Below are 21,919 nucleotides of genomic sequence, written 5' to 3'. Positions count from 1 at the left end.
AATTGCAATAAAGATTAAAGTTTTTCCATTGACGTATTCTGCTGCCAACACTGATGTATGTGTCATATGAAATGTTCGTTCAGCTTCCAAATATAGTGAATTCTGGCCAATTGGGACATATCTGCCCAATTAGCCAAACTTTCATGGAAATCATTAAAATGTTTAAAAAGTGACAAATTACCATTTAACTGAGTAACAAATTATGTATTTAAATGAGATACAGAACAAAGTAGAGTAACAGTACCAGTGTAGTACCATGAAACTGTGGTTCCTAATCGTTATCGATGGAGGAATTCACCTACAGTGTATGCTGCTGCCTCCTTTTGGCTGACTGGATTGCCTACATACAATGCGTTTGACAATTGCATTATCCAGATCCTCATTTTCATTGTAACATTCAAGGTGATTGTTGAAACCTTCTAATTCTTTGCAGTTCCTAACTTGTGAAATTATCTCATTCTCACACCCAGCCATTTCTGGCATCTCCAAGCATGAAGGTGAGAAACTACAGTGAGCAAGACAGTTTTGAATTGACTTGCTGTTTATTTCATGCCAACTATCAGTGATCAAAATCGCTTTTTGAACACAAACACACACAACTGACATTATTTTAAAACTGTTCACTCTAAGTGCAGTGTAGCGTTTAGCAGCCACACAAGTGCACGTGACTGACACTAGTTAGAAACTTCGGCAAATGTCCCGGTCCAATTAAGCGGCATAGTGCCCGAACTAAACAAAGAGAAACCCAGCAATTTTCTCAATCCATTTTTGTTCTTTAGGAATTGCCTCAAATATGCGGCTATCCCAATTAATAGATGGCCCAATTAACCAGGATCTACTGTATACAATTAGCTCCACAGTAAATGTACAAGGGCTGGATTTCTCTAAACTGGTTTGTTAGAAGTCAATAAATTTTTCATTCAATAGGTAGGTTTATTTCACAGGAAATTCTTGGCCCAAATAAATTAATTTATTTTTTGAAATTTTAATCATGCATCTGTCTCCTAACATAGGTGAAAACAGAACTTCCTTTATATTTTATACAAAACTGAATCTATATAATTTAGTTCTATATAAAAACCTAACATGTCATTTTCAATAATCCTGATTATGCTAACCTTTACTGGGAAGTCTATTTCAAATAAAGAAATACAATGAATACGGGAAATAACAAGTAAATACTACACCATTGCTTGAATTTAGATATAGACAAAGTGACATCAGAATCGGCTACATGCTACTTTTCAAGTACATGGTAAATGAAGTAGTTTCAGTAGACACATTTACCTACAGTTCCTTTCTGGTCAAGATGGCACCTATGTACAATGCTTCTTCAGTTGACATCTTCTAGATGGACTACATATTTCACTGCTTTTCTGTCTTTTACAGTTGATTTTCATCTTTAATATGATCCTGGAGCTGTTGGAGCCCGTGATTTCCTGTTTGGAGATCATTCGGGTGCTCCAGCACTCTGCAGTCCCTGAGAGGGTTCAGGGAGGCAGAGGCAGTGAGAGCAAACCACATGGCGGGCAAGCTGCAGGACCGGGTGGAAGCCAATGTTTGACTCCATTTCTCCAATTAAAACTTCCATTGTTTGCCAATTAAAGCAACGACAGAGATTGAAACATCAAGGTGAATGTGAAAGTTTGGAAATCATTTGGGTGTTTCAGCACCTGCAATCTCCGAGAAGATTCCAGGAGACAGAGGCAGCTTGCACAAATCTTGCAGTAGGCAGGCTGCAGCATAGGGCTCTAGCTGATGTTTGACTCCATTTCACAATTAAAGCTTCCATTATGCATCAATTAAAGCAACAAGGGAGATTGAAGCATTAAGGCAAGTGTGGAGGGTGAGTGCTGGCTGCCTGTTTTTTGATCACTCTGTGTAGGGGGTAGGGTGTGGGAGAGCACCTGCAGCTGTGCCCAGAGAGTGTTGCTCAGGATTTCTGCGTTTTGGATGTGGACTTGGACTCTAGACTTTTTTTTTCCCCAGTCTTATAGTTTTTTTTAATATTCTGTGTTTTCGCCCGATCTTCCTCTTTTTTTTGTGTGGGAAGAGGATTTGGTGGGGGGGGGGGTTCAATGTGCCTGTTCCATTTTGTTCAGTTTTTGCGTGGGGAGGTGGGATTTGGGATTTGGGATTGATGATCATGCTGTCTTTCTTTTCTTTCTTGCTTTCATGGCTATACTGAGAGCAAGAATTTCAGAGTTGTATACTTTGATAATAAATGTACCTTTGAAGTACACTTAAGCAAATCTCAAAGAAAACAAATGCCTGCAAATGACCTCAATTACCATAAAACATCTTGTAGGCAATGGAGTACCTTAAACATTCTCCACTCTCTATTAAAAACAGCAGCTAACTTGCTCATATCAAAGTCCTAATTCGAGCAAAATTTGTAATGTTTCATGTTTCTTTTGAGGAATATTGCCCATGATGCAAGAGAAAGTACTGCCAGTTCTAGAGTCAAGTTCTTACAAGCACAGCTAAAGTAATAAATATTTCTATTAATGTCTCATTTGAAAAAAGACACTTCCAACAGAACTATACTATACCATCATTCTCAATTTTGTTCCTAACTCATGGAGTTAAGAAAAATTGGGGGGGGGGGCATATTTCATTGAAACCTACTAAATATTAAGAGGCCTAGATATGGTGGACATGGAGGTGATGTTTTCAATAGTGGGAGAGTCTAGGATCAGTGGACACAGCCTCAGAATAGAAGGACATCCCTTTACAACAGAGATGATGAGGAACTTGTTTAGCCAAAGGATGGTGAATCTGTAGAATTCATTTCCAAGATGGCTGTGGAGGCCGATTTATGGGGTATATTTAAAGCACAGGTTGATAAGTTCTTGATTAGTAAGGTTATCAAAGTTTACAGGGAGAAGGCAGGAGAGGGGGTTTCAGAAGGAAAAATAGATCAGTCATGATCGAATGGTGCAGCAGATTCGAAGGGCCGACTGGTCTAATTCCACTGTTTCTGATCTTTGAAGTGCAGTGAAAGTTGGGACTTGCATTAACTTAGTTGCTTCTTCGGGGTGCAAAATACCATTAATAGTGCACCTGCAACCTTTCTTGTACTCTCCAGTAATCAGCACCCTACAAGAGCATTGCTCAACTTGCTTGCAGGCACCAGAAAATGCTTTGGCAAGATGCCTTGTGCTTTGAGGCCGTGAACCTTAGCATAGCATACAACTGAATGCAAAATGAGCTCCTCAGATAGTGGTTGTGCTGTTAACAGTCTCTCCTAGCTCCATCAAAATAACTTTGAAGTAAGGTAAATGAATATACCAATATGCTAAGTAGTTTAGGGTTGAGAATAAGTGAGCAAATAAAACAGTCTGGTACAAAAGGTCTAGCACCTGTATTTGAAACACTTGTACAGGCTTCTAAAAGAATTCAATTTACAGTTAGCCCTGATGATTCAGGTAAAAACAGGCACTCATCACCAGCAAATTGTTGCTTATACATATTACTATTTTGAACACTCTCAAACAAAATGCACGAAATGTAGAATACTGCAATTGGTTGTTAAAATTCTTGAAGGACACAAAGTCATTTGAGTCTTAGAGAAAAACATTCTTTTTGGCCCATTGAAATCAGCCTAACCATCCACCACCCATTTGCATTAAAACTACATTAAACCCACTACCTTGGTCTTCCCACATTCTCATAAACCTCCCCCAAGTTCTACCACTCTCCCACACAAAGGTAATTTTGCAGTGGCCAATTAACTTACCAACCAACAAACCACCTTTAAAATCTTGTAGCACGCTGGCCTTCATCAATCAGAGCACTGTGTAGGAGTTGCGACAGCACATTACAGTAGTACAAGTCATTGGTGTGACCACACATGGAGTACTGTGTAGTGTTTTGGTCACACTGTTATAGGAAAAGATAAACTGTAAATTCGAAAGCATGTTAAGCTGGATCTTTATTCCTTGGAAAGCAGGACCGGGGGACAATGATAGGTGGATGAATACTCCATGCACCTCCTCCATCCAACTTTGTTTACTGCACGTGAATCAGTGCCCGACCTTGACCCTAGGTGTAGGGGCAGGCATCATACCTTCTACATTTTCAGGGTAAAGTACCTAGCACAGAGGGAGAAGAGGGGAATGATGCTGAAATATGGAGTGATCCCTGCAGAAAGCTTGAGGAGGAAAGACGAAACCGATGGTGTGATTGTGTTGTTTCAGATTCCAGCACCTGCAGTCTCTTGTGTCAACACACTATTGATATACACACTAAACTCCATTTTTGATATTTTTAATATTTATATAATATCCATTTTTATTACTATGGCAGACAAAAGATCTGAAGTAGTTAAGGAATAAAAAAAACCGTATACAGAATTGTATTTTAAAAACAAGACAAACGTCATCCTTTAATCAATTTATTTCAAGAATATAGTCTCATTTCATTACAAGTCACAGTACTTTAAACTACAGTACATGTATCAAGTAAATCAGCTTATCCTGTCTGAACACCAATTCCAAAGCATCCAAATCATGTGCAAGTACAGCTAGATGCCATTTTACATCTCAGAATTCAAGTCATAAACCTGAACAGACATTTCAAGTCACAAAAAAGTTTAACTATAGCTAAATCTTTGCACACAATGGAATGAGTAGCTTTGACAACTTAACAAAAACTACAACTACAGGGCAAATTTCTAAATTCTACAGGTGTTTTACAAAAACGCAGTATTCAACTTCACAAAATCAGAAATCAGCTTTGTAATTTTACAACGCAAGCTAGATAGGTTGAATATCATATGGTGCAATAAGCATCACTTGCTGAACCAATTTTAGTTAACTGCAGGTTAATTTAATTCTCTTCCCCCCCAGCCCCAATGTTGATATCCTCTATAAATAAAGATTGTCCTAAACAGCAGCAATTTTTTTTAATTTAGAACAAATTTCTGAAAATTAAATATTTCACTGTATACTAGTTTCTTACACTTAATGCAAAACTACCTGGAAAGGTGCTTTAAAAAGTTTGCAGTTACCAAGTTGTACAGTGGTTAGAATACACAAGATTCAAGCTAAGCAACCCTATAATGAAAATTTTATGAATCAAAGGAAATAAAGGAGTTTGAAATCTCAGGATTTCTGTGGTACTGTGCATTTTCAGAGTTGTGGTCAACTTCATCTACAACTTCTGTACACAATGTTATACATAGAATGTTGCTACCAACAATCATTTTTCCAGGACCTTCATTATTGCTATTAATCTAATGTTAAATGTAGCACTAAGTTTATCTAATGCTGAATGTGGGGAATATACTAAGTTTTGACATTTTAATTTCAAAATGTAGCTGCCATTTTTATATTTCTGTCCAAAGAAGCAATTCATATTTCCTTCTTTAAGATGTGGTTTAATTAAAAATACAGACAGGACCACACTTATAAGAGCTTCAAATAATTGAAGCCCTAGAGTAGAAACTGATAGCAGTATTCAGAAGTTGTGTAACTTGAAAAATATACATATCAACTACAAGGTATTATTCCCTTTTAAGATGCATAACCAAAAATATTATCTTGGTGGCCCATGTAGTCACTTATACCATGTCAATTTGAAATAACTTCTGAGACTAATCAGGGGCTAGTTTACTAAAAGTATGAATGCTTCACGTCCAATTGTCTGACAATTGGCACTAGTTGTGCACAGTCAAACATTATATCTACCATTCAAAAGCAAGATTTTGTTAAATCTATCTTTGCCATAGCTCTGGAATTCACAGTTAATACCAAGATAATAAAAATTGAATGTATTCCTGCCAACACAAAATAAATTCAAAATTTCACTGTAGATGAAATATTAATTCCACTTTGGAAAAATTTGTACCATATGGACTTAACTTCAAATTTGCCATTTAAGCTGGAGCTGTTCCCATGACCACTGTACTTCTAAGGTTGGAATCTATCACACCTGCAACTTGATTTCATGCTGCATACTTTGAGCTTAAAAAGGAAGTCTACACTGTATATCAGATTTCAAGTACCTACCCAAGAGTGTGCACATCATCTAAAATGAAATTATATTTGTACACCTTATTCAGTAAACAATAGGCAAAAACATGTCAACTGCTCAGAAATTTTCAGTTTAATTGCAAATGATTGCATTTTTCAAACTAAACTGTAGAGGATGCTTTCTGGGCAATTGGGTGGAAGATATAATTGGTTGGAAGAGATAACTGGATTTCATTTCCTGATGCATTTAATTGCTTTCATCAGATTGCGTTGAGTTATCTGGCGTTCTCATTATTTTAGGTGATTTTGCCTTTGCACTTCAGCCATGAAGAATTTACCGCTAACTGAATTTAAAGATTCTTGAAAGCTTAGACGCTACAAGTTGACAAATTGAGATTCCTGTACACTAGAACTTTCTTCCCAAAATATCTAGTCCGTTAGAAATCAATCATTTATGACAAATGCAATATGCAAAATCTCTACCAAGAAAGTTCAAAACAGTGTGGTTTCTCAGAATTTGAAAGCCCAGGAGTTAAGTACCTTTTTGAAATAAATTTGAGACTGAAGAGCAAGGGTAGAATTTGGAACCAGTTGTGCAGTTTCTGCAACTCCAACATGCTTCCTTGGAAGATATTAGTGGCATTTATTGGGTGCAGTCTATTTGTAAACTACATACACGCTTTTCCATTAAGTTTTAAAGATTTTGCATGTTTTGTGAAGTACAAAAAACATTGTTACAGGTGCACTGACCTCCACTTTAGACTGTACAAGTTGGTTATAGTGATTCAACCAAATGAAGGAAAGTTTTCATAATTTACTTGTAAGCACAGCTTGTTAGAAATCACCTATTTTTTGAAGGAATAATGTTGAAGCAGGCAAGATTTAAAACTTAACATCTAAGAATGAACTGTGCTAAAATAGTGCAGGTGACATCTAAAGGTGGTTGACATTTGCAGACTCAATTGCATAAGAAACAGTTCAACCAAATTCACATTTCACTCCTTCAGTAATTGAAAGATTAGTAAAGGATTATTTTTCCCCATAGTATCTACTGACTTTTAGATTAAATAGTCATGGTCTTATTACATAAAAGGTTTCTAAAAAAATACAAATTGGGTTCTGCCTAGAGTTAAGTTGTAAAATGCATATTGGGCCACTTATCTCCCAATACATATATCTGCTTTTCCTAAATGCCCAGTGACATGCAGATTCAAGGGGCATCACCAGGTAAAATTTAATTTCAAAGAATGAAGTTAGAACCAATTTAATAATCTTTTAGAAAACATTTTTAGAAAAATGGGAAGGGTACCTTGTTATTTGTACCCATTAAATAGAAATGTGTGTTATATGTATTGATGAGCAGAAAGCAGATGGAATTAAAATAAGAGCAAAGTAAACTATTAAGACAAAATAATCAATATGAAATCAAATCAAGGGAGGAATGATTTATGCAAGAGCCAGTTCATTGAAATTAGATGGCATAGTTCAGAAAAAATTTCAAGTGTACCAGACAGGAAAAAGATGCACTGCAAGCACAATATAAAAAATACACTGCTCCGTGGAGGTTCCTTTTTTTTTAAAGATTCTGCAGTAGCCGAGGTGGATTGAATATTTTGGGGAACAAAGAAAAAACTATTTTATTCAATTTTACTTTATTCCAGCTAACAAATGAACCATATTGAATGCCTTGGCATAAATCTAATTGCTGCAGTTCCATTCTGCTACAGCAAAAATGATCACAACACACAGAAACCATTTATATCTGAAATACATTTGATAGTCCTTTTTCCAAAACGATCTTCACCTTCCTACTCTCCTAGAACTACATACTGTTACGGCAAATGGTAAATACAGAGTAGTTATTTTCGCTTCAAAAGTAGCTAGGAACTGTCACTTGTTAACTGAACATTTTTAGTCTTCAAAGTGTCAAGATATGAAATTTTCATTTCTTAGACTATGAAAGGGCAGGATGAGAAGAAACATGATCGCTATTCTCTGCGTGGATGCAGACTTCAAGGTTTGACCTCAATAGCTATAAAGATTTTTCTATTAATGCAGAAACCATTCCTTCCTATTAAGATCCAGCCAAACTATCTTCACTTTCATGTCAAGTAACTAAATGCAAAGCACTCAATTCACAAATACAGATACAAAATTAACAGCATCTGTATATCTTTAAATTTATACCCGTATCTTAAAGGCTTTAGTTTTTCCATACCATTGGGCAAAGCAAATTCTTACTGACAAGCTGAATTTTGCCTGTTAAGTCTGCATAGTTTTAAGATTGCCAGACAATGGACAACTGCTATACAATAAGAAATGCCATTGAAAAAGCCAGATTTAAAAAAAAATAATCCAAGTAATTGCACTTTTATATTCCCCAGCACCAGTGAAGTTAGTAAAATTGATTAGAAAACTAAACTTTTGAACCAGTTCAAAAATCACTGCTACTTTCAAAAGCACCCATCCGGTTTCATCAGTGCTTTTAAAACAGCCATTTTCCTTACACATTATTTCATGCAAGCTGCCAAAAGTAAATCAAAAAACTTTCTGAAGACATTGTGGATAAAGTTTGGCAACAACACATTCAAAATGGCGGCCAAGGTCCCACAGTTTATCAGGTGACTCATACACTTTCTTCCACTGATCAGATTCTTCATCATACTGGTACAGAGAGTTCTTGCGACTTGTACGGAAAACATGCTCCTCCACCACGACTTGTGTTGCTCGCACAAAGAGATGCAGTTTATTAAGGAGCAAGAAGAGTTTAATGTAGGGATTGGTGGACTGATCTAATGGGAGATCCTTCTTCCGTATCCATTTATTAAGTTGGATGTCATAAGCTTCTACTGTAAGCATCCGCTGATGTGCTTTACAAATTCCTGCTACATAGTAGATTAAATCATTGCAGACAGCTGATAATCCTGCAGATCTAGGCACACTCATTGGTGTCAGACAACCCCAGTAGTCTTTGTGAGGGTCATAACACAGAAAAAATTCCCCTAAAACAAAACAAATTAAATTGTTTAAACTTCATGTCAAATTCATGTTTCTCACAAAATTGAAGGTAAATATTCAGTTGAATGAGGCTGTCTGACTCTTAGTGTATTACCCTCCATCAGAAACTATACAACATTAGGAAGGATATGGAAGCATTGGAAAGGGTACAGAGGAGATTTACCAGGATGCTGCCTGGTTTAGAGAGTATGCATTATCATCAGAGGTTAAGGGAGCTAGAGCTTTACTCTTTGGAGAAGAGGAGGATGAGAGGAGACATGATAGAGGTGTACAAGATAATAAGAGGAATAGATAGAGTGGATAGCCAGCGCCCCTTCCCCAGGGCACTACTGCTCAATACAAGAGGACATGGCTTTAAGGTAAGGGGTGGGAAGTTCAAGGGGGATATTAAAAGAAGGTTTTTTACTCAGAGTGGTTGGTGCGTGGAAGGCACTGCCTGAGTCAGTGGTGGAGGCAGATACACTAGTGAAGTTTAAGAGACTACTAGACAGGTATATGGAGGAATTTAAGGTGGGGGCTTATATGGGAGGCAGGGTTTGAGGGTCGGCACAACATTGTGGGCCGAAGGGCCTGTACTGTGCTGTACTATTCTATTACTAATCAGCCTAATGCACGAATAAAGAAATTTAACTAAAAACTGCACTGCTGTGGTGATAGCACAAATGTTTAATCCCAAACTCCTGAATCAACGGTGCTGTCGAGCTCATGCGATGTGAACTCTATATTCTGGGCATTTATTTCCTAGTGTCTAATTTCAAAGATGTGGGAGGCAGTCATTAAGCACCTGGCAGCAGCTCATTAAGTTTCAGTTGGGTGACAGAGGACGTTGGGGGTGGGGTGTGGTAGCAGGGCAAGAAAAGCCATTCATTGTGAACTATGTTTAGGTTTTTAAATATGCAACATACCAATTCACAAAAATCCTATCCCAACGTTCTAATAACAACTAGCACCCAGTATCTCAGTCCTGCACCACAAGAAGTATTCACATCACCATGTTGGTCAATTTAATAAGCAGATTTGTTGCAGAGAAAATATGAGGGTTAAGTTTTTCCAACTAAATATATAGCACAAGGATGAGTTACAGATAACCATAAAAGATCAACGCCTCCAATAAGTGACATTTTGGCATCAGGTTATTCAATAAAGTACTGTATGATAATCAAAAATCCTGCGTGTTAAAAGTTTGCAGAATACTGCTAGTTCAGTTGTCTGCTCCATTAGCTAATTTACATCACAGCCTATTGGTAAAGTAAGTGTGCCCTCACCAGTCACATTTTTGTGCTCTTATTTTTAAAATGTTACTGAGAGTTTCAATTTCTATTAACTGCAAAAGTTGAAATGCAAAAAGTCAAATGATAAAAATTAACCTTTAACAAGAGTGGGAGATGGAATGAAACAAATGAACAGTCATTCTTAAGTGATCCAAATTTTTGCACGAAATCAAAGTAATATATGTAATTATGAATTAAGCTTTTAAAGCCATCCACTAAAATTTACTAGAAAACGAGAGACTTTCTGTATCAAATCAAAGCAGTAAATGGGAATAGAAAGAAAATCTCATTCCTTCAGGCTACATCAGGAAATGAAGAAAATAGGGTAACATTAAACACAAAGGTAGCATACACAAATGATTTCAAAGTAACACTCTCCTATCTTCCAAGTCCCACAAAATTGCTAATTATGTAATTAGTAGCTCACTGATGCTTCAACCAAGAAAAATAATTCTGAATTCTGTTATAAACACTGACAGACATCTCACCTCTCACGGAAGTTCCGGGAGTCTCCCGCATATTAATAGTGGCTCCCTGATGCCCGCAAATTATATACAGTATCACAGAAATCAATTTTGTTGAGAGCGAGCGCAAGTGCGCCATGACAGAGTGTTCCAAAAAAATATAAAACATACATCACCCCAGACTGAAGTGTACCCCTGCCTAATAGGGGTCAAAAATAATGACAGTGTTGCTCACTGCACTGTTTGCAACCGTGACTTTTCTATTGCCCATGGTGGGTTAAGACTGTAAAAGACATGTTGAGGTGAGTTTAACAGGTGTCATATGTTCACTAGCATAGCTAACGTTATTTAAACTAGCTGGCCAGCTGCTCAGGAGCTACTCTGTTGCAGACATCCCACCTCTCCCAGAAGTCTCCCACAAATTGATGGTGCTACCTCCCTGAAATGAGTTTTTGCAGGGTAGGATGTCTGCACTGATATTCTGAGTGTCACTACATAGGTAACCAGAGATAATAAAAGTATGTGTCAATAATGGTATTGACTGAGGTGTCAGTCACCAATGAATAAAGACTCATGAAATTATGACATTGTAGCCATTAGTGAGACTTGGTTGCAGGAGGGGCAAGGCTGGCACCTCAGTATTCCAGAGTTTTGCTGTTTTAGATCCAACAGAGCAGGAGGGATTGAAGGGAGTGGAATGGCATTACTAGTCAGGGAAAATGTCACGGCGGTGCTCAGGACAAACTGAAGAACTTGTCTAGTGAGGCTTTATAGGTGGACTTGAGGAGTAAGAAAGGTATGATCATGTTCATTGGGCTATATTACAAACCATTTAGAGGAACAAATTTGTAGAGACTGCAAATTTTTGCAAGAAACACAAGGTTGCCATAGTAGGTGATTTTTAACTTTCTACCTATTGACTGGGACTCTCAAACTGTAAAAGGGCTGGATGGGACTGAGTTAGTCAAATGTATTCAGGAAAGTTTCCTTAATCAGTAAAAAGAAGTCTCAATGAAAGAGTGTGCGACACTCGATCTGCTATTAGGGGATGAGGCAAGGCAGGCGATGTAAGTTTGTGTATGGGAATATTTTGCATCTAGCAATCACAATGCCATTAGTTTCAAGGTACATAAATGGAAAAGGTAGGTCTGGTCCACGGGTTGAGATTCTAAATTGGAGAAAGGCCAATTTGATGGTATCAGAAAGGATCTGCAAAGTGTGGATTGCAACAGGCCATTTTCTGGCAAAGGTGTACTTAGTACCTTGGAAGCCTTCAAAAGTGAAATTTTGAGTACAAAGCTTGTATGTGCCTCTCAGAATAAAAGATATGATAACAGGTTTAGGGAACCTTAGTTTTCAAGAGATATTGAGGCATTGGTTAAGAAAAAAAAGTGCATAGCAGCTATAGGCAGATAGAAATAAATGAGATATTTAGAAGGAATGCAAGAAAACACTTTAGTAAAAGGAGGGCTAAAAGAAGGCATGAGGTTGCCCTAGCAGACAAGGTGAAGGAGAACCATAAGAGATTCTACAGATACATTAGAGGCAAAGCATTGCAGGGGACAAAATTGGTCCACTGGAAGATCAAATGGTAACCTACATGCGGAGCCAAGAGACGAAGGAGATCTTAAATGGTTTTTTTGCATCTGTAATTACTCAGGAGACAGTCTATAGAAGTTAGGCAAAGCAGCAAAAAGGTCATGGACTCTATACAGATTACAGAGGAGGTGGTGTTTGTTGTCTTGAGGCAAATTAAAGGGGATAAATCCCCAGGACATGACGAGGTGTTCCCTTGGATCCTGTGGGAGGCAAGTGCAGAGATTGTAGAGGCCCTAGCAGGGATACTTAAATCATCCTTAGTGACAAGTGAGGTGTAGGAGGATTGGAGGATAGTTAACGTTTTTCCACTGTTTAATAAAGGCTCTAAAGAATTCACAGGCCAGTGAGCCTGACACAAGTAGTTGAAAAGTTACTGGAAGGTCATCTAAGGGACTGGATATGAGCATTTGCATAAACATGGACTAAATAGGGATAGTCAGCATGGCTTTCTGTGCAGCAAGTCACGTCCAATCAGGAAAATTGAGGAACGCAAGGCAGGGGATGCTGTCAACAAGGCATTTAACAAGAACGCAAGGCATTTAACAAGGAAGGTTGGTCAAGAAGGTTCAATCACATGGCATTCAAGGTGAGGTAGTAAATTAGACTAGACATTGGCTTTGTGGGAGAAACCAGAGTGTGGTAGTAGAGGCCTACAGTTCACAGCAGGATCTGGACTAGCTGGAAAAATGGGATGAAAGTTGGCCGATGGACTTTTAACGTAGACAAGTGCAAGGTGTTGCACTTTGGTAGGACCAACCAGGGTAAGTCTTACACAGTAGGGCTCCATATAGCGTACTGAGAAGTGCAGTAGAACAAAGGGATCTGGGGATACAGGTGCATAATTCATTGGAAGTGGCATCACAAGTAGGTAAGACATAAAGAAAGCTTTTGGCATACTGGCCTTCATAAATCAAAGTATGGGATGATACAAGAGATGGGATGTTATGTTGAAGTTACACAAGACGTTGGTGAGGCTTAATTTGTAGTATCTTGTGTAGTTCATCTACCTACAGAAAAGATGCAAATAAGGTTGAAAGCACAGAGAAAATTTACAAGGACGTTGCAGGGACTGGAGGGCCTGTGTCATAAGGAAAGATTAAACAGGATTAGAACTTTATTCCTTAGTTCATAGAAGATTGAGGGGAGATTTGGGTGGGACAACAACTAGAGGTCATGGATTACGGGCAAAAGGCAAAAAGTTTAATGGGAACACGAGAGAAAACTTCTTCACTCAGAGCATAGCGAGTGTGGAATGAGATGTCGCACAAGCTCAAATTCAGTGTTTAAGAGCGGTCTGGATAAGTACATGGACAGTAGGGGTATGGAAGGCTGCGAGTCCAGTTGGAGGTCAATGGGAATAGGCAGTTTAAAGATTGGCAGAGACGAACTGTTTCTGTGCTGCAGTTTTCTATGATTGACTCTCACTGACTAGCAAGAACAGCTTTAACAGTCACGTTGATACAGTGCAGCACCACAGCACTGAGTTGGCTTGGAAAATTTAGTTCACCTTAGAGGATATATACTCAATAGCCAGCTTGTTAGACACAGAAGTAAATCTGGTGAGGTCTTCTGCTGCTGCTGCTGTTTTGTAGCCCATCCACTTCGAGGTTTGATGTGTTGTGTGTTCAGAGATGCTCTTCTGCACATCACTGTGGTTATTTAACTTGCTGTTGCCTTCAAGACAGCTTGAACAGTCAAGCCATTCTTTTCTTACCTTTCATTAACAAGGAATTTTGTCCACAAAACTGCTGCTCACTGGATTTTTTTTTATATATACCATTCTCTATAAACCCTAGAGCCATGGACCAATACCATTCAGCAAGGAGTCTGGGATCCCAGGTTGGGGAACCCCTGTTCTAGAGATCGTTGTGCGTGAAAATCCTTCCAAGGTACTCAAACCACCCCGACTAGCACCAACAATGATTCCATGGTCAAAGTCAGTTAGATTACTTCTTTTCCCTATTCTGATGTTTGATTTGAACAACAACTGAGGCTACGTCCACACTAGACCAGATAAATCCATAACCGAAGCTTTTTCTCTTCGTTTTGACCCTCCGTCCACACTGAAACAGCATTTTCCTCCCCCGAAAACGGAGCTTTTCAAAAATGCTCTCGAGTGAATAAATCTGAAAATGCCTAATGGCCGGTGTAGTGTGTACGGGGTAACTGGCATTTTTTTCCAAAAACGCTGTCATGACGTGCTGGAACAGATGGTGGTGGCAGCGCGGCATTTCATTGTTTTCTTGAATGCAACCTCCTACACCACAACAACAATGGCGGACGACTTCATACGTGTGTTGTTTACTTTGTCTATGTTAATTTCAACCCCCCACACAACCTAGTAATTTCAGACCAGACGGCAACGAGACTGAAGCCAGAAGAGTTAAAAATGTACTCACCAAGTACTTTGACCCATAACTTACTGAATAAATAAGTATACTCACTTTGCCCTGTTTTCTGTCCTTGCTTGTATGGAGGTGGTTTACCTATTTATGCAAGTACTTCTCTGACAATAGATGTGTAACAGTCTAATGTAACATTGTGTGGAAATACAAGACAACATTGATGCAGACATGTTTTATACATTTAACAAGGTGCTTTATTAATGTATTGCTTGTGCAAACATTCAAAAGATGCAATTGTCACTACTTCCAAAATGTCATTTTTAAGTAGTAGCTTATGTTTGGCATAGTCGTGAAAATGTTAAGGCCAAAAAAGGAAAATTGTAAATTTCACTTTTACTCAGGTAAAAATAAAATCACTTTTGCCCAGTAACTCGTTTTATTGCACATGTTAAATACAGCAAAGTAATACAGAAAGACATGGCAAAAGTAAAGGCAAACAAATGAGGTAATACTTTTGCCCAGTAACAAGCCTTACTGCATTTAGTTGTAACTGTCATCCCTTTCATCGGTGAGGAGACTATGGCTGCAGGAAATGTTTCCAGGGTGACCCCTCTGTGGGAGTGGGGAAGATGTTGGTGGGGCCAAGTGGCTGTGAGGCTGGTATTGTGGTGGTGAAAAGTACTGGGCGGGGGGGCATCATATTCCTCATCATTGCAAATCCCTCTGCAACAGAGTTAGTCAGTTTTTCAATGTTCGTCGTTAGCCGGGTCATACTGTCCGTGAACTCCCTGTCGGTTGCCTCCTTATGCTCCAGTATTTGTTTTTTTAGTTTTAAAGTCCTCCTGCACAAGAGCCAACAGCTGTCCGTCAGTTGGCAATTTCCTTTTAAGTTTTTCTAGTCTGTAACTGGACAGATGTACACCAAGTCCTTCACGGCGAGATTCCACACCAAACATGTCGCAGCCATCACCTGTTGCTTGGTCCAAACTGTCAGAGTCGGGCGTACTCGTCGAAGCGGGTGAATTCTGTAGATGTGTCCTGCGCATGCCCAGTAGGAGGAGATTCGCCCAAATACCCGTTTTAATGTGGACGGAGGTATTTTCAAAAACGCCTGGTGTGGGCACCTATTGTTTTTACGTGAAACCGGCGTTTTCAAAATTATCTGGTCTAGTGTGGACATAGCCTGAACCTCTTGACCATGTCAGTATGACTTTTATGCAGAGTTGCTACCATATGATTGGTTGATTAGATATTTGCATTAATGAGGCACACAACTGTGCCTAATAAAATGGCCATTGAATGCATTTCTACCAGCTGGCAAAAGGAAAATACAAATCAAAACAACCCACTACAGTAATCATAATTATTGGAACATAGTACACTACATATTGAATGGTGATATTAATACAAGAGCACAATAAACAAAACACTCAACCTTACCTTGTAATACATAGATATTATCCTGATGTGCCACAGCAGTGTGAAATTCCATAGCAATAGGCATTGGGCAGACAGCTGTCCAGCAATTGTCTCTGCTATCATAGCACTCCACTGATTTTAATGCATTCCGTCCATCACCTTCATACACCCGACCTCCAATTGCATATATTTTGTTACAACAATAAACTAACTTGCATCCTATTCGCGCCCTTAGCAATGAAGCTCTCGGTAGCCATCTATTTGCTGCATGGTCATGCATCCAGAAATCACTTTCTGCTTTATGATCTATAGAAACATCACTGTTACTTGGTCTGTAACCTCCTGCTATGTAAATGTCATTATCAGGTGATACCAGGATTCCCACCTCCCTCAAGTCATTGGGAGGTTTGCATAATTTGAAGACTTCTCCTGTGACAATATCTAAACAAGGCACAGTTTGTTTCTTTCCTGAGTGTTTGTTGGCAGCTTCAAAGCAGATAATCATCTGTGAAGCAGTCATACCAAGTCTTGGCCTACAGCCATCAGCTCCTTCGCTATTTCCATCTTCCGGGGAGTTTCTAGCCATAGCCTGTGCAAAAGTGCAAGGAATTTTCTTTAAAAAATTCTCATCCATCAGAGGTACACGTATACATTTGGCAAAAATGTCTGCAAGATCTGGCTCTCTTTTGTTCCTATTATGATTGAGCCACAGAATTATGCTTTCAAAAACATGCTCTTCCTTTTCTACATTTAAGTCATCGCTGTTTAGGATGCTCATGAGCTGGTCTTTAGTCAAATGGAGGAATTCTTGCTCTTTGGCAACGCACAAAATTTTCTTTCTAATGTAATCTTGGGATTTCTCTTTTAACTCCTTGTGTCCATAAGCATCAGCAAACATGAAAACCCCAATAGAATTCTGCGGATCCAGTCGGCTGATCATATACTGGGCACACTGGTCCTGCAAAGATGGAATTTGGAAGAGACTAGCAGCTGTGAAAAGAGCTTGTACATTGATCTCTGTTAATAATATTCGGGAAGTATAGGCATAGTCCAACACCAGCCTCATTGCATCTTCTTCCACTCCCACAATTCGCACTCTTTTCTGTGTGCTCTCTGTAAGGCCACTTGTGAACATAGACCTATAAAATTGAAGGTCAAACAAATTGAACTCATTTTAAAACAAGTTTTATCTACATGATATTAAGCATTATAATGCCATATTTTCATACAATACCTAGCAATTAGGTAATTTGTGGAAAATCAAAGCAAGAAACCATAGGTAGCAAAGATCTGATCAATGTTATTTATTACTTGGGCACTGAAGGATTTAAGATGCCCAATGTGTTTAGCTCTTTTGAACTATTTGAGAATTGGGAAACTAAAAATAGATCTGAAAGAGTTTCAGTGTTACACTGGGATAGCTTAACATAGGTAATTATGTGCCAGTGAGCCTCTTTAATAACAAAATATTAACCAATAATAAAAATTGACAGCTAAAATTCCAAGTCTTAACCATCTTACTCAAAAACTTTATGAACGCACCCAGAATTATATAGAACCAACATGATCAATGATTACTGTAAGCAAAGAACTTTCAAACTTCTAGTTTGATCAACAAGTTGAAGATTCCAGTGAAGCAAATTAAACTTTTCCATTGATTATAGCATAGCATGATTACAGTACAGCAAGACGAATGAATCTTTGTAACTATGCTCCAATTTAGCTCCTTATAATATTTAACTTGGAAACTCGAACAACTTGTTCATTCGCTTGCATATCACTGGAACACATTACACCAGCTCCAAAATTATCTTTAATTAAAACTTAAACTTTTCACAACTTAGCTCGGATTGAATAAAGTTTCACTACTCTTTTGCCACTGCTTTGATACGCCATAAGCTGATGTGCAATATTAGTATGCAACTAGCTACCAAAACAGCAAAAGCGTACCTAAAGTAAGGACTAATTGCAGCGAGAACATTTCGGTGACAGGAAAACGTTTTTCCATGATCTACCTCCACCACAATGTCTGTCAGCTGCTGTTCATCGTACATACGTTTAAGCTGCTGCAGTATGCAACATGCATGAGAAGGGTCCATCCCGACATTCTGGCTTGGACTTGAAATTCCATTGTGTCCCAATAAAAACTTGTTCAATTCTGTAAAAAGACACACATACTCATTGCTTATCAGAAAAAGTTATAAAAACAATCAGCCTCCGATTTAAACCCCTAGAAATACATTTAAATATCAAACAATCTACAGTGTACCCAAAATATTAACCTGTTTTTATAAAATTCTGACAAAGATAGATATGCATTTCAGCTGCTTTTGTTTAATTCCAGAACACAGGCAGAAAGAATGTTACAATTAATACATTTTCCTCAAGCCTCAGCACAAAATCAAAACCCAGCTGAGCCAAGCCAATACTCAATAGTAAAAAAAGTAGAAAATGTTCAACTCAAAAGTTTAGTCTTAACCTCATTCTTAGAAGTTGCTGTACATTAAAGATCACCAGAATAAAATACACTTCCATGACATCACCCATGTAAGAAATGCCAAGGTAAAAGATCTTTACTGTGCTGCAGCAATAGCTATGTGACAACCAAGTATTTCAGTACAGTTTAAATTCAAGGCATACACTGTTCTGATCTGTATGCAAAGTAAAAAGAAGTTTGATTTGCAAATACTTTATAGGGAGCCACATTAAATGTTGATTTTACTTTAAAAATAAGACAACAAATCAAAATATTGCATATTTAGGGACCCATCACTTAGGTAAGGAATGTTGCATTGATTGAATTAATGCTGAAAATGAGTTGATTAAATAGCATAAATAATTTTAGGATTATTGCTTTGCAATTTGTAATTCAAAAAGTATCACAAAAGGGAGGAGATTTTACTACTGAATCAAATGCTGAATTCAAAACTAGAAATGGAACAGATTGCACACATTTCAACCTCAAAACATTGCTAAAGATCAATACTTTTAAATGAAGATATACATAGCAACAATTTTGCCTATAGCCAAGCATCACAATTCACTAAGTCATGACCAGGTGTAGTTTTGTTTTGACATGGTTGAGCTAGAAATACTGACAACATTAAGGAAGTTTCTCTGCATATATGGACTATCCCTCTTTGTGGAACAAAACCTAATCATTTAACAAATGTCACATACTGTACCAGTCATACAGAATCATGTGCCAGAGATTTGAATCTGCAATGACTGAAATAGCAAACCAAAGACTAATTTCTTCCAAAGATCTGCTTCAAATACAAATATGTCCAAGAATCAAGACCAATGTTCATTATTCTGGTCAAAGACAAGCAAACATTCTGTTGATCAAAAACTTCAATGCTTATGTCCCATCTCTCAAGAACATAATTTCCGGATTCTATCTGGGGGAAAAAGACAAGTTTCAGTGCTTGGACTTCAAATTCATTAACCTTGCACCAGTCTTCCTTATTCCTGCCACAAATTATTTCCAAATCTGACACAAATACATCCAATTTCTTTTCACCGTGCTTCAATTTAAACAAGATATTGAACAGTCAGACAAAAGGTGTCTAAATTTCATGACAAATTATGAAAGACTCAATTTTATTTAAAGATGACTATTTCAGCTTTTAACGTTAAAGCAAATATTTACAGGACCTATATAAAAATCCAATTCATATTGCTTAAGCATCCAAATCTTTTACGCAGAAAGCAGGTAAAGGGTAAAAAAAACAAAAGATTTGGAAATCAGAAGGAGTTTATATAGATGTGGAAAGGGAGGCTAATAGAATATCCAGTAGTGCTAGAAACAGAAGCCACAGCAAACCACTTCCCATCAACTTGAGAATATTTCCACCTTTTTCTTTTCTGTTGGTAGAATCAAGTTGTAAGAACATAAAAGCATTAATAGGGATAGCAATTCAGTCAGACTGTGACAGATCCTGCATCTACTCTACTTTACTGCTCAATTCCATAAGCGTACAATAATCTATTAGTGGAAATAAATTTTTGGGTACTTAAGGAGTGTCAATACATTAAAGATGACTATACAACTGCACAGGTGTGTTTGCAACACCAAGGACAATGATTTTGCACCCTCAATGGTGCATGGGGGGGGATTTCTGCTTTTCCAATATTTGCCATCAAACAATGTAAAGAATGGAAAGATCAAGACGGTAATAAAATGGAACCAAGCACTGTTCATGTACCAGTCCAAACTGAGTTTTGTCTCAAATAGTCATGAAGGAGCAGAATGCAGATGAGAAATATAAGCATCAAATATAAATCTTTTGAGGAGACCAAAAGTTATAATGAAATAAAAGTTAATACAGGTTAAGATACCCAAGTCTGAATCTGGTCCTGTGTTGAGATTATAGGAGTTAGGCAAGGTTAATAAACATTTTGTATAGTTTTCTGAAGTGAACATTTAGAGGTATGATCAAATGAATGCAGAACCATGTAATAGAAAATACTGGGTTATGAAATAAAAGTACTTAAAATACAAGCACCTGTGACAAGAAATCAAGATCAAACAGAAAGAATGCATAAAATTTGAGAAAAGTGCTTTGTTATAACTAGTCTTGTGAAAGGATAAGAAATTCAGGCCTGGAGTTAACTGAAAGAATCTTTCAATATTTAGGAAATGATTAGATCAGTGGATAAAACTGATAAGGAAATACACTAACGTCAACCTAATTTTTCAACCAGAGTTGAATGCTACAATTCTTATAAATGAGCTGACCAAAATAAAGTATTTAAAGATATAGTATGCTCCATTAACCACAATTCTTTCTATAACGTCTCAAACATTCTCAGGACAACTGCTAACAATATCCAAAGCAAATGAATCCCATTCAATATGGAGTCAGTTAGTGCCCATCTTGTAAACATTGATCTTGGAGCTGCAGTACACGTTCTTGAATTAACACGGAGCTCACCAAATTAAAGATGAATTACAGTTTACATCTTCCGCGAAATATAACCTGCTGCTCACACAGACATCCTTCTGATCATTTTCAAATTACTTGATTATTTGGGAAGTTATCGGGTTATTTTTAATTGCTAAACTTCACATTTTAAAATCAGAGTGAAAGAACTAACACTCTCTAGCAAATGAACTAATGAAGTTTAAAGTTGGTCACTATTTAGTGTAATACAAAAGAAACCCTGAACAAAACACACTAATCCTCGAAGTAAAGGGACAGACAAAAGGTGGAAGACTCCACAAAAACAAGGGTAGCGCCAGTGAAGTGATTGAGTAATGAAAGGCAAAAGTCCCCAAGACGTTTCATCTGGAGCCCAGATCTCGGACCCCTGGCATGGGGCCTACAAACCCTCACCCTAGCCCCTCACTGACCCCACCTCTGTTTCCAAGCTTGCCCCCGCCTCTACCACATAGACACCGCGATCGCGCTTCGGCACCGGCTCCCAACACGGAGAACGACGACACCCAGTCTCCCCCCGGCGTCCGCCGCACAGCCTCCTGCGCCCACAGCACAAGAAACAGCAGCAACACCACAACACTAACCCGCTGCTGCAGCCATTCTACCAGCTCGAATGACGGCAGCAGCCGCCCCTTAACCTTTTGTGGCGACCCAGCCGCAGCCAATCACTTGCTGCCGCCGCCGCGCGTGCCCCGGTTCGCGCACGCCCCTTTCTCGTGCGCGCGCCCCCGCCCAGCCACCCTGCGGTGCACGCCGGGAATCCGGGATCGTACCCTGTCTCGTCGAGGCAGCGTTTTGGACTTCGATGGGAAGGTTGTCTGCGGTCTCCTTAGCTCAGCTTGCTCTCCGAGTACAGCCAGAAATTAAACTTAATTACCGTGAAAA

The 21,919-nt window shown here is 38.4% G+C and overlaps 1 protein-coding gene across 3 annotated transcripts; it reads right to left on the bottom strand.

Annotated features, from left to right (window-relative positions):
• Positions 1 to 4,389: 4,389 nt before the first annotated feature.
• Positions 4,390 to 21,716, bottom strand: kbtbd8 (kelch repeat and BTB (POZ) domain containing 8). 3 transcript variants are annotated; one of them, XM_072280531.1, is made up of 4 exons: positions 21,619 to 21,716; positions 18,042 to 18,249; positions 16,113 to 17,230; positions 4,390 to 8,977 (listed from the first exon to the last, which is right to left on the bottom strand). In XM_072280531.1, exons 1-4 carry the CDS (start codon positions 21,632 to 21,634, stop codon positions 8,514 to 8,516), a joined length of 1,806 nt encoding a protein of 601 aa, XP_072136632.1. In that variant the 5' UTR covers positions 21,635 to 21,716; the 3' UTR covers positions 4,390 to 8,513. The 3 variants fall into 3 exon arrangements, with proteins under 3 accessions (XP_072136632.1, XP_072136633.1, XP_072136634.1); XM_072280532.1 differs by having other exon boundaries at positions 21,453 to 21,641; XM_072280533.1 differs by lacking the exon at positions 21,619 to 21,716 and having other exon boundaries at positions 18,148 to 18,230.
• Positions 21,717 to 21,919: the final 203 nt, after the last annotated feature.

This window comes from Mobula birostris, chromosome 16, assembly GCF_030028105.1.
Source record: "Mobula birostris isolate sMobBir1 chromosome 16, sMobBir1.hap1, whole genome shotgun sequence".
In the NCBI taxonomy this organism is placed as follows: domain Eukaryota; kingdom Metazoa; phylum Chordata; class Chondrichthyes; order Myliobatiformes; family Myliobatidae; genus Mobula; species Mobula birostris.
The sequence above is the reverse complement of the archived record's forward strand: the minus strand, read 5'-3'. Positions and strand labels throughout refer to the sequence as shown.